Consider the following 12,870-nt stretch of genomic DNA (forward strand, 5'->3'; position numbering starts at 1 on the left):
GTCTCCTTAGCATCATTCTATTCTAGCCAAACCCCATTATTCATTTGATAATCCATTCCCTGCCCCAATCTCAGTCCATGTGGTCTGGGTAAAGCTCCAGCTCTTATACCAGGAGTGGAACGTGCAACCCAATCTGAGCCAATCAGCCCACCACACTTCTCCTAGTCACATAACTGGGTTTAGGGGGAAACAGGCATATGTTCAATCAGAGTAAGTCTTGAGACTGTCAGAAGATACAGGAAGAGGATTCTTCAAACATTTTGCAGAATGGGAAGAATGGAGGCAACACAGTAGGAAGCAGCTGCAAGATGAACAGTTAAAAACCGGGTCCTGGTGGCATCAACTGACTCTTGATCAAGCTATTCCTGAAGCCCTTTGTGCTTAAACCAGTTCGGGTTGAGTTTTCTGCTTCCTGCAGTTGAAATAATCCCAATATGTGTAGGTGAGAGGCTGAGTAAAGCTTTGAAAGAATAAGAAATTGTTTCCTATCTATTTTCTTTCACTCATCTCCAACTTGAAAATCAAATTTTATAATCAAAGTACAACTTCATTCATCCCAAAGCTCTTTCTACCTCTGTTGTCTGAAGAAATGTAGAGCTTTCACAGCTTAATGTTGAGTAAGGTTGGCTTTGCTAAGGTAATCATGTTCCATATACAGGCACAGAGCTATCATAATCTTCACCTGTTACCACAAAGAATTTTTTTTGTTTGTTTATCCATATTGAACTTTCATGAGGCAAACAAAAGCAACTTGTGAAGATTTAACAATGGTGAAAATGGCTCAAATAACTAACCTGAGAACACCAAGTCATATGAAAGGGTTTTAGTTTACATTAACTAAATGTTTGTTTGATATGTAGAACTGATTTCAGTTAAAGCTGTTTAAACAGAAAAAAAAAAAAGGAATGTAGACAATATTCAGACAATAGTTGCTAAACCTTATCTGCGGTATTAAAAGACAGTGGTTAACAGAGGTAAACTTAACTGCTTTGAAAGGAAAATGAATACAAATGTAGTTCAACTTCTCTTTAGATACAGGTTTAACAACATTATTTGTTACAAGAAAAAAAGAGTTCTTTTTAATAGATTTCACATAAAATTTGTTCACACTATAGGAACAACCTGTCAGCAAAGCATCAAGCCCTATGTTTGGGAGAGCTGAAAGGGTTTTTCTATCTTTGGGCTGGTTTTTTCCATTATAAGAACAAAACATATAAACCTTGGCAACCATGATATCCCAGGAAACAAAATAATTATCATATGTAATTAGTTCATTCAGCCTTTAAAGGTACAATAGAGTCTGGATTTCAGTAAATGAAAACTCAGAAGCAAGGAGAGGGGCATACCTGGAAACTTTGCTGTTGGACAAGAGAGCAAAGAAAGACCCTGTCCATTTTAGTAAATAAAGACTTTATCTTCCTCCTTAGATGCCCAACTATCTTTTGAAGCAGACAGTGTCATGGTTAAGAATAAGGGTTCTGGAGTCAGTTCAGATCTGGGCTCCACTACTGAATAGTTCTGTCATCTGTAAAATAAGGATAATTACATAATCACCACATAGGTTTGTGGTGAGGATTAAGTGGGTTAATAATGAACAGCCGACCATATGCCAGGCACTTGGTAGATACTAAGAAAACAGACCAAATGAGGCCACAAGGCCCGCCACTTACTGTCCTCAAGAATCTCACACTCTTATGAAATCTTCTGAGCAAGAGAAGTTTTAACAATCATGTCAATTCATGCTCACCCCCGTTCCACTGAGGCCAGTCAGAAAAGTTCAACCCTGAAACTTATTCCCAACAGAGTTTTTTTTCAGGGGTGGAAGTACTGCCCAGGAGATACAATCTTTGTGGGCATCAAACCCATTGGCATGTATTTTAATCAACTCCATAACCTGACTCTTTCACTTCGATGTTGTGGGCAAAAAATATTACAGGATATTCATCAAATGCCACCCTCACCAGTGCTAACATTGCCAAGAGAAGCAGTTGCCTCCCTCCTTAAAATTAATTAAGGAAGCAAAAAATATTTCCAGCTGCTTGATTCAGTTTGAGTTACCAAAAAAAAAAGGTGTGCACCCCTCCACCCCAAACTCTGGGGATGAGGAAGGAAAGCTGCAGCTGCAGGGTGGATGCCGCATGAAAACCAAAGGGTCGGGATTCAGAACAGAACAGAAGCTTTATTACTTCAAGGCTAAAAAGAATCACAGTCTCACCATACTGACTGACTGATAACATGCTAGCCATGACAGGAGGAGGGTCTTCATCCCTTCTCCAGAGTGTAGACCCTCCCAGGAGGCTCACAGCTTCCGGAACTCTCTTGAGGTGCTCTCAGGGTTCATGATGCTTTTAAAACAAGCTCCCAGGTTTCAGACATGCACTTAATGGAAATTCAGTATTATTCAATCTCTGGTGCAGTGACAATACAAAGATACCTAATGCCCACAGGTATCAGAAGGCACACTGACAGCCTAGGGAACTTGCAGGATCTTGAAGGGCCTTCTGAATCATCAGAGAAAAATGAACACACGTTCACAATAGTGTTAGTTACGTAGCTGTGACCCAGAGAAACGTCTCTAGAACCTTCCTAATTCACCTGCACCTGCCTTCTCCATGGAATAGTCAAAAAGAAAAAGGTCAAGCAAGAAAAGCTTTTCTCCTAGAAATGTCTAGAAAAAGTCTGAAGGGGAAGCACAAACAGAATCCACCCACCTACCTGAACCTTAGTCACTGGACACTTAGACATTGGGGAGCAAAGTTTGTAAGATTCCAAAACCGTATTTCTGAGTCACCACATCACTGTACAGTTGGAAATCATTTCCAACACTCTTACAGATAAGCAAATGACACCTACTTCTGCCAAGTTAGTTTGGGTTCTTGATTTGGTCCCAGGTCAGCTTATGCATTTCCCTCGAGATGTGGGAACATGCCCATTGGGGTCAGTGCTCACTGTAATAAATGAAATAAGTTTTTTCACGGAGAAAGACATTAGACCAGGAAGAGATGCTAAGGTCCAATCTACAAAGAGCTACCCAATGAAAGCCCTTTCCCAGTAGCTGTAAGGAAGATGCAGGTCTGATCAGAACAAAATGAGAACCAAATGATGGCATCAAATAGTACATTTTCCGAGGGGAAATTTACTAGGTGACAAGACTGAATTCCATATTTTATGATTTTTAAGAAGGAAAACAGACTACTTTATAAACACAGAGGAAGGTTCTGCTTATACCTGACCAAAAATCTTTTTAAGCATCTTAAATTGGAAAAAGAAAATCTTCTTAAGGTATTCAGTTCCAATCTCCAAAGTCCCCAAATTGTTTAGTTAGAAACTATCTAAGACAAGGAAAACCAACCACTTCTAAACCGACACAGCCCAAAAGTCTGCAGACATGAAACCAAGGGCTTCATCCTATAATTAGTCCAGCAAAGGCACATGGCCTTTAAGAAAGAGGAAAGCAAACAATAAGAACCGTGGAAAGGATTATAGACATGTGTGCTCTCATTCAACAACAGAACCCAGAAGAGCATGAGCATGCCAACTTGCATGACAAAAGGAGAGCATCTGATGATGTGCCCTGACATGTGGAATTCATTCTGAAAGTAAGAAGATGACCTTGAAGAATCAAAGACTGGGGGATTAGAGAAGACCGGCACACATGTTACTCAGATTCAAGACCTCTCTATTCAAGCCGAGGAGCAGCTCATAAGATAAGTAAATATCTTTTTAAAGATATTACATGGCATTGTGGGAACATTGTTCTCCTCTGCTCAAACACCCTCAATGGCTCCCTATTACCCTCAGAGTAAAAAGGAAAGTCTTTGTCCTTACAGACACCTCCAACGACTGATACAATCTGCAGCTCCCCATCCTCTCACACCACCTCCGTGACCTCATCTTCTGTAACTAACAGCCTCACTCCCACCACTCACAGCGGACCGTCCCTGAACTAGTCCACGAACGCCAGGCATTCTCCCACCCACACGGCCCTTGCAGTGGTTTCTCCCTTGGCCTGAAACGCTGTTCCCCGGATAACCACATGGCGCCCTTCCTCAACCTCCTCCAAGTCTCTGCTCAAAGGACATCTTGTCAGCGGGAGTGTTCTCTGCTTATCTCAATCTCCGTTACCTTGCCCTGTTTGGTTTTTCCTGTACCACTTATCAACTTCTAACATACTATATAATAAACTGATGCAGTGTGTTTATTATTTATTGTCATCTCCCTGCACTAGAATGTCTATTTTATTTACCAACATATCCGAAAGCACCCAGAAAGAGTGCCTTGTGCATGCTCAGCAATTATTTATTGAGATGATTGAGAACACTTTTGTATTCCAATTCTCCACCAATCCTTCTAATTATATCAAAGAAAAAGTCTTTGATTGATGATAATCTTCAAAGATTCTCTACCACTTGGTAATCTCTTTTTGACTTTCAATGGTTTTTTTTTTTGAGGTATTATTTACCCACCATAAAATTCACCCATTTTCAGTGTAGAATTCAATGACTTTTAGAAAGTGTAGGAAGTTGTGCACTAATCTTCCTTCTTAACATGAAGAATAGAGACTGTAGGCTCAGAACCTTCTCTAGCCAAAAGCATCTGCTGGAATAGTATAACATTGCTGTTTTCACAGGCTAGAGTTTTCTGGTTACTTTTTCTTTTGGTTAGTGATACCAGCTTTCCACTTAAAAGTGGTAATATAAAGCTTCCTTTTTAAAAAATTTTATTTACATAAAAGGTGAGTTGATTCTTTTAAAAGTATTGAAGAGATAACAATATATGTAGTCCAAAGACAGAGCAAAAATTGAAAACGTATTAATGAAACTAACAAAGTTTTTGAAACACTGACTCATGGGATCCAGACATGCTGGTCCCACAGACTTCAGAATTGCTACTAATTTCCTAAACAAAAGGCAAGGCTCGTAGGGTCCACCTGCTCCAAGGATCCACCTTCAGTTTCCATCAGTCCTTGCTGGAAGATTATCCTTCATGGGTCTCTTGTTTGTGTTTCTACATATCTTGCCCGTTGCTTCACACTCTCATTGCAAGGATGTCTTTATAGTGAACACGCTTGGAAGATAGAGTTTCTCCCTCCAGAATAAAGGGTAGGATTGCTAACAGACTTGGAGGATAAAGCTGTGTCTCGATCTGGAGCAAACGACAGACATGCCTACTGCCCATCATGGAAGAGTCGGGTTACCTCAGCTCAGGCTCCTCTTCTAGAACACAACCCCTCCAAGTGCACATGCTATCCAGCCCACTGTGCATTATCCTGTGGAAACAGAGGCTCGGAGAACTGGCGCAAAAATGCTGATGCCCTGGCTACTGCTATTGTAACTAATGAACCATCCTTTGTCTCTTATATTCATAGCAAACTGTGGCCGCATAACTTGGTAGCTCGCAAGTAGGAGAGAATCTTCACAGTTCTTGAAAGTCCTTACCTCGTTGTGGATTTCTTCTCCGTGTTTCAAAACCACTGGCTCCAAGGATTTCAAAGAGACTTCACCATTGTCCGCCTCATCGCGGATATTCTGCAGGGCCGACTGGCAGCGCTGTAAGATGTAATCCAAGGTCCCCGTCGAGCACTGCAGAGACAGAACCAGCCACCGAGATGGTAAGCAAACTCCAAGGTTACCGTGCCTCTCTTCCTAGGACGTCTGTCCCCTTCCCGGGCCTGTCGCCCTCACAGGTCAGCCTATGCTTCTCAACTTAAGAATGACTCCAGTAGCTTTCTCCCTGGGCTCTGTGCTGCCAGCTCGGCCCTCACCTGGGTCACTCATCTTGCTGCTTTTTATTACATGGGCTTCATATCTCCAAAGAGTAGGCTCCCTGAAGGCTAAAGCCCTGTTTCAGAATGTATATACTATACATATACTGCAGCACCTAGAACTGAGTCTTAAATATAAAAGAAACTTAATAAGTAGTCATTGGAGGAATAACTAATGAACCAAGAAGTCAAGAACACTGACTTTATCTCAAGTGCCCTGCACCTGACAATGAGGAAAAAAAGGTAACCAGACTGTAGAACTGGTTCAAAAGCACACAAAATAGAACAGCAATGGGGAAAAAAATGAAGTTATAAACACAGGGCAAAGAACTCATTTTCCTTTTCTGCGAAAAGCATACACTAGGCAGTTGCAAGTCTGCTTTGGCAGAATAGATTCTTCAAATAATGGAGAATATGTGGTTCGTACCCTCAAGGCATGTTGAAAGGCATAACTTAGCACCTGGGTATCAGCAAAGGCACAGATAACTAGTCCATCCCTCTCTAAGTCTGTGGGAGCAAAACAGAGGTCAAATGGACAAACTCCTTCTTTGAATGAGCATATGTCAGAAAAGAAGAGGATGCAGGTGGAGTGTGCATCCGTTTGTTTTGATAATGACACGATTTCCCAGAATGAGAAAACGCCCGCTGTAAATATCCTTTAGACCCAATGAGGGAAATGTCTCCCCGGAGTATTTTTATTTTAATATTTACAATTTAAATGGATCCCTTCGAAATAACCTTGAAGGCTAATCCCCTGGCACAAAAATTCTTTGCACAGTTACTGCCACTTTATACAATGTGACCTGGGCATGCCTGGGGAAAAAAAATGAAGTTTCTGTGCCAAAAACAGAAGCTTGACTAATATGTATTTTAATATGAAGATCCCAAAGTGTGGGGAGCAGAAGGGCAGTGGCTCCAATTTACTACAAAGAAAAAACAAGAAATGGGAATGAATTACCACTCACTTTTGTCCCACAGACAACCCTACAACATTTTTTTAATGACATTCTGTCTATAAACATACTCTACCTGCACCTTTACTTTCCCAAGTATGGAGTAACCTACATAAGAGGTAATTAATTGAAATGCCATCTACTATAATAAAAGATTAAAAACAACACAAAATTTCCCATCAATAAAAGACCAGTTAAACGAACTCTGGTGGAGCCATGCTTGCAACCAAAAAAAAAGGAGGGGAGAATATATATATTTTTCCTGGGTGATTAGAGTTCATCTGATGTAAAGAACCTATAATCAGACCTAGTTTTTTTGGAGGGCATGGGGAGTGGTAACAGTTTTATTGAGATATAAAATTCACATGTCATAAAATTTACCCACTTAAAGCATACAATTCAATGTCTTTCAACTCACAGAGTTGTGCAACCATCACTACAGTTAACTTCAGAACATTTGTATCACTCCAGAAAGAAACGCTGTACCTTTTAGCAGTCACCCCCTCCCATTTCTACCAGCCTTCCCAGCCCTAGGCAACCACTAAACTACTTTACGCGTCTATAGATTTGACTACTCTGGATATTTCATATAAATGGAATCATACAATATGTGGTCCTTTGTGACTGGCTTCTTTCACTTAGTATATTTTCAAGGTTCATCCATGTTGTACATGTGTCAGTACCCCGTTCCTGTTTATTGGCAAATAATCATTCACTTGCACAGATATGCTGCCTTTTGTTTCTCCATTCGTTAGGTGATGAACCTTTGGGCTGTTTCCACTTTTTGGCTATTATGAATTAAGCTACTATGAACATTCACGTACAAGTTTTCACTTCTCTTGGGTGTGTATACCTAGGCATGAAATTGCTGGGCAATAAGGTAACTCTGAATTTAACCTTCTGAAGAAGTGCCAGACCGTTTTCCAAAGTGGCTGCGCCATTTTACATTCCCTCCAGCAATGTATGAGGGTTCCAATTCCCACACATCCTCACCAACACTTGTCACTGTGATTCTGATTATACCTATTCCAGCGGGTGTGCAGTGGTATGTCATTGTGGTTTTGATTTGCATTTCCCCAATGACTAATGATGATGAGCATCTTTGCATGTGTTTATAGGCCGCTTGTATATCTCCTTTGGACACATGTCTATTCAGATCATTTACCTGTTTAAAAAGTTGGATTATTTATCTTTTTAATCATTGAGCTGTAAGAGTTCTTTATATAAATCTAAATACGGGCACCTTGTGAGATGTATGATTTGCAAATATTTTCTCCCATTCTGCCTTTTCACTTTTGTGATGGTACCCTTTGACGCATAAAGTTTTTAACTTCGATAGAGTCCAATTCACCTATTTTTTCTTTGATGGCTTAAGCTTTTGGTATCATATCTTAAAAAAAAAATTTCCTACTGTAAGAATTGCATATTGCTAAGTAATTATCATCAAGGTTTACTAAAATAAAACAAAACAAAAAGTGCAGAATAGTGTGTAGACTAACATTTATATAAGAAATTTTAAAAATTACGTATGTGTTTGCTTATATATGTATTAAGTATCACTGAAAGGATAACAAAAATCTGATAACATTGGTTGCCTCTGGGGAAGAGGAGCTGGCTGGTGTGAGGAGAAATAGGCTTTAACTGTACACTCTTAGGTACTTTTTGAGTTTTGAACCATTTGAGTAACTACCTATTCAAAATATAATTATACATAGAATTTAAATTTTAAAAAAACATATATTCTGTGTTGCATCCCAAGAACATTCTGTCACAACCAGAAAAAAACTAAAATCAAATAAAGGTCGAGAGTCATCAGACATACTCTAGTCACATTTTTGCAACCAAAAATTGAATAGATTTCTTCTCTGATTAACTAAAATGAATTTCAGAACATCATTTCCTTAAGACAATCTGTTTCCTACATATTGTGAACAGGCAGAAAATAGCGAATCATTTTGTTTGGCACAGAAAAGAAGTCTAATTTAATACTGTATGAAGGAAAGGACATTTGTAGAACAAGTGAGGGCTATAAAGTTGCATGGATTTTTTTCCTCTCTGTATTGAGGGAAACAATATGTTAACTATAGTGTTGGAGAAAAAAATCTTTTCCCTTTTCTATTACTGAAAACAATAATATAAGATGAAATTAAAAGTTGTAGGTAAGATAAAAACATAATCCTGCCGCCATACTCTATTTTAATTATTTTTATTGCGTGTAATTCTTCATCCACACACAGCTGTAATGAATATATACATGTCAATGTACATGCTACTTTTCACTGTTTGTACATAAGTATTCAAAACTACCATAGTCAATGCTGCTCAATGAGGTGATATTAACAATTTAATTAGCAAGTCACATAATATAAAGGCATTAAGGTTCTGTCCAGCTTTTCACTACTGTTAATCATACTAGATAAATATCTTTATATATATATACTTCCTTTGAATTATTTCCTAGGTTTGATTCCCCAAAACAGTGTTATGAGATCAAAGATATGAATATTTTTATGGGGCTTTACACATATCCCCATAGAGCTTTCCAAAAAATATACTAATTAGAAAAACTACCAGTAGTGTATGAATATACAGTTTCACTGTAACTTTACCAGCATTGAATACTATCATTTTTGACTTTTGGTAGAAATAAAAAGTTAACCTTAAAATGATGATTTTTTTAAAAAATTCCTTTTAACTTTAAAGCCTGTATACACAGAATCATGTAAAACAGAGTCAGCAAACTTTTTCTTAAAAAGGTCAGATAGTAGATATTTTAGGCTTGCAGGCCATAAGGTCTGTGTTCAACTACTCAGCTCTGCCATGGTAGCTCCAAAGCAGCCGTAAACAATATGTAAATAAGTGAGCGTGGCTGTGTTCCAATAAAACTTTATTTACAAAAAGAGCTGGCTGGCCCAAAGGCCATAGAATTTGCTGACCCTGATCTATAATATAGAAAGCAGGATAGTCACATCATTCACATTATGTATGTCTAATTAGTAAAGTATCATAAGCTTGAACTGAAGTAGAGATAATATAAAAGATACAGATTTGGGATTATATTATTATTATCACTATGCATATCCACCTCTTTTTTAAAAATTAATTAATGCTCAAAATTTTGCCTAAAAATTAGAAGATACAAATACAGCTATGACTAAAGCAGAGAAAGCTAAACCTCAGGATATTTTGAAAGCACTGCTACTTTAGTTAAGATGGTCCACTTGGAAAAAAAGGAAATAAGGCCAGAGGGGTACTTTTCAAACTGCATTCTGAATGTGTGTATTTATCATAGGAGGGGGAGAAGGAAAGGTTTCCTGATCTCTCACAAGTTTTAGTCCCAAATTTCCATTTGTCTGCTGGACCTCTCCTCTTGGCAGCTCTGACTCAGCCTGTTCAAAACTGAACTACTGTCTTCCCCTCGTGTCTTAGATCCCTATTTCTACTTATGGTAATGTCATCTCCAAATCACCCAAGCTTGAAACCTCAGAGTCACCCAAAAGCCCAGTGCATGACAAGCATCCAATAAAGAGTTACTTGGTTAGTGTGTCCATTTATTCACTCATTCATTCATTTGTTCATCCATTCATCCATTCATCCACTCACTCATTCATTCTTACATTCCTCCCTCCACTTCAATCAGTTGCCAAGTCTGTCACTATGTCTCCTACATTAGTCAAGGGAATTTCTTCTTTTTTCCTGTTGCCATGACCTTAGTTCAGACCAACAGGTTTAATTGATGTCTCTATCATTTTCATCTTCTTAAAGATATCTCCAATATGTCACTACTGCGATAAATAAATCATCAATAACCCCCACCTGAACCAACTTAAGTTAAAACACACCTAACCTGATATCCAAGATCTTTCACAATCCGGTCATTCAGGGATCAGCCTTTATCTGCCAACACTCCCTTTCTGGCATCCTGGGATTCAGTCAAAGTTGAGCCACTCAATACTCCCTTTGTATCCCCATCCCATCCGATCACAAGATTTCCACCTAATGGGATGAGGACTCTTAAATGTCTTAAAATGTCCTAAAATCCCCTAATCCCTACATGTTCAAGTCTTACATGTCATGTCACTTGTGAAGGCTTATGCTGTTTGCTACTCTCTATTCTGCACTCTACGTGCTCACAAGTGTCTAAAAGAATACCTTGGGCTTCCCTGGTGGCGCAGTGGTTGAGAATCTGCCTGCCAATGCTGGGGACACGGGTTCGAGCCCTGGTCTGGGAAGATCCCACATGCTGCGGAGCAGCTGGGCCCGTGAGCCACAATTACTGAGCCTGCGCGTCTGGAGCCTGTGCTCCGCAACAAGAGAGGCCGCGACAGTGAGAGGCCCGCGCACCGCGATGAAGAGTGGCCCCCGCTTGCCACAACTAGAGAAAGCCCTCGCATGGAAACGAAGACCCAACACAGCCATAAATAGAAATAAATAAATTAAAAAAAAAAATCATTTAAAAAAAAAAAAAAGGGACTTTCCAAAGTCTTAAAAAAAAAAAAAAAAAAGAATACCTTGAGCACTGGAAATTTCAACGAAAGTTTGCAGAATGGATGAAAGAACTAAAATCACTTCCCTTCTTCTGAGTAGTAGCTTTCAGTTAATAGCAACTCTTCCAGTTAAGACTCATTGATGACTTAAGGTCTCCTGCTTTATTACGTACATTCTAGTGTATAAATGGAGACAGAATAGCCTTCCACACAAAGAGCTTTTGTTGTTCCTGCCTCCTACTAGCTTTTCATCAGGATAACTGAAAAGACAGTAGTAGTAATAGTAGCAGCAGCAGCAGCAGCAGTAGTCATAGAGGCAGTAGTAATTTAATAATAGTAGTAGTGGCTAACATTCTTTGAATGCATACTCTATACCTGCCACTGTTCTAAAAGACTTACACGTATTAACTCACTTAATCCTCACAAGAACCCTATGAATTAGATATGATTGTTATCCTTATCAAATACATTTTGCGAAACTTCTTATTCATCATTTTGTACCAACCCTCTGAGCACAGCACTAATCATCTTGTCCACTTTTCCAGACTGGATTAGGAAGGGTGCAAAGATACACATAAGTAGCCACATACTCTAAAGAATTCTTGGGAGAGTTCTAGCTAGAAAGACAGATGTCTATATCATCTTGCATTATACAAAAAATGAAGTCTTTTTTGTACAATACAAAGCACATATTAGATGCTCTATAAATGCTTGCTCACTCCTTTTGCCTTCCTTCACTCACTCCTTCCTTCCTTCCTTTCTTCCTTCCTAACAGAACTTACTTTTTTAGGTCTCTAAGATAATTATTTGTGTTTTTATCTATTTAATATTTGTCTCTCAAACTAAAATGGAAGTTCAGCAAAGCTAGTGGCCATACCTGTCATGTTGATGGCTCTCTCTCTCTCATGCCTCTAGTGCTGCTGCTGGACATAGAACAGGCACTCAAATATTTAGATGAATGACTGAATGGAAGAGAGAAGAAAGGGAGAAAAGGGGGAAGGAATGCTTGATGGGCTTGCTGGCATCTTGATTTAAACAGATACTCATGTCCTCTCTGCCACCTAGCAACATGACCAGTCCACTAGAAAAGCTACCTAAATACCAAAAGACATGACACTGCCTTATAGACTCACACAGTCTCAGGACTGGAAAGGTCTTGTGCTTGTGTTTCCCTGCCACTTTATTGTATCCTATCTGCCCAACTTTCTCACACTGGTCCCCTTGTGGTACAGTGAAAAGTCAAGCTATAAAAGCAAAGCACAGATAACAAGCTTGGATACGAGGTCAACTTGTAATCCTTTTCATGATCATTCCCCTGCCCTCTGGAACACTTCTTAACTGAGCACACACAATACTCCAGGGTGACTACTAAAGGCTTCCCTCATCTCTTAAGTTTCCACTCTGAACTAGTCTAATCAGCTGACTATCAGCCACTGCAAGTTGTGGCAGAATTTAGCAATAAAGTCTGGGTTAGGAACACAACTGGGGAGTTTGGAAATTCCCTGGCACCACTGTAACTTTCTCCTTAATTTACATTCACATGCCCGGAAGCCTGACCCAAAAGTTAAGGGAAATATAAATTCTCAACCATCTGAGCCCAGTCACAGCTAACATATGCACAAGCACACAAATCTACTATTTTGTTCTGGCCATCTCCTGCCCTTGA

At 39.3% G+C, this 12,870-nt stretch overlaps 1 protein-coding gene across 4 annotated transcripts in view; it reads right to left on the reverse strand.

The window, feature by feature from the left end:
* The window catches only part of FTO (FTO alpha-ketoglutarate dependent dioxygenase), a 374,801-nt gene that overhangs the window by 206,637 nt on the left and 155,294 nt on the right, over positions 1 to 12,870 (reverse strand). For all 4 annotated transcript variants that reach the window (XM_082366673.1, XM_082366672.1, XM_082366670.1 and 1 more), the window contains exon 6: positions 5,439 to 5,582. In XM_082366673.1, the coding sequence (XP_082222799.1) occupies positions 5,439 to 5,582 (144 nt within the window). The remainder of the gene's footprint in view (positions 1 to 5,438; positions 5,583 to 12,870) is intronic.

Source organism: Balaenoptera borealis, assembly GCF_965194805.1.
Source record: "Balaenoptera borealis genome assembly, chromosome: 19".
NCBI classification, from domain to species: domain Eukaryota; kingdom Metazoa; phylum Chordata; class Mammalia; order Artiodactyla; family Balaenopteridae; genus Balaenoptera; species Balaenoptera borealis.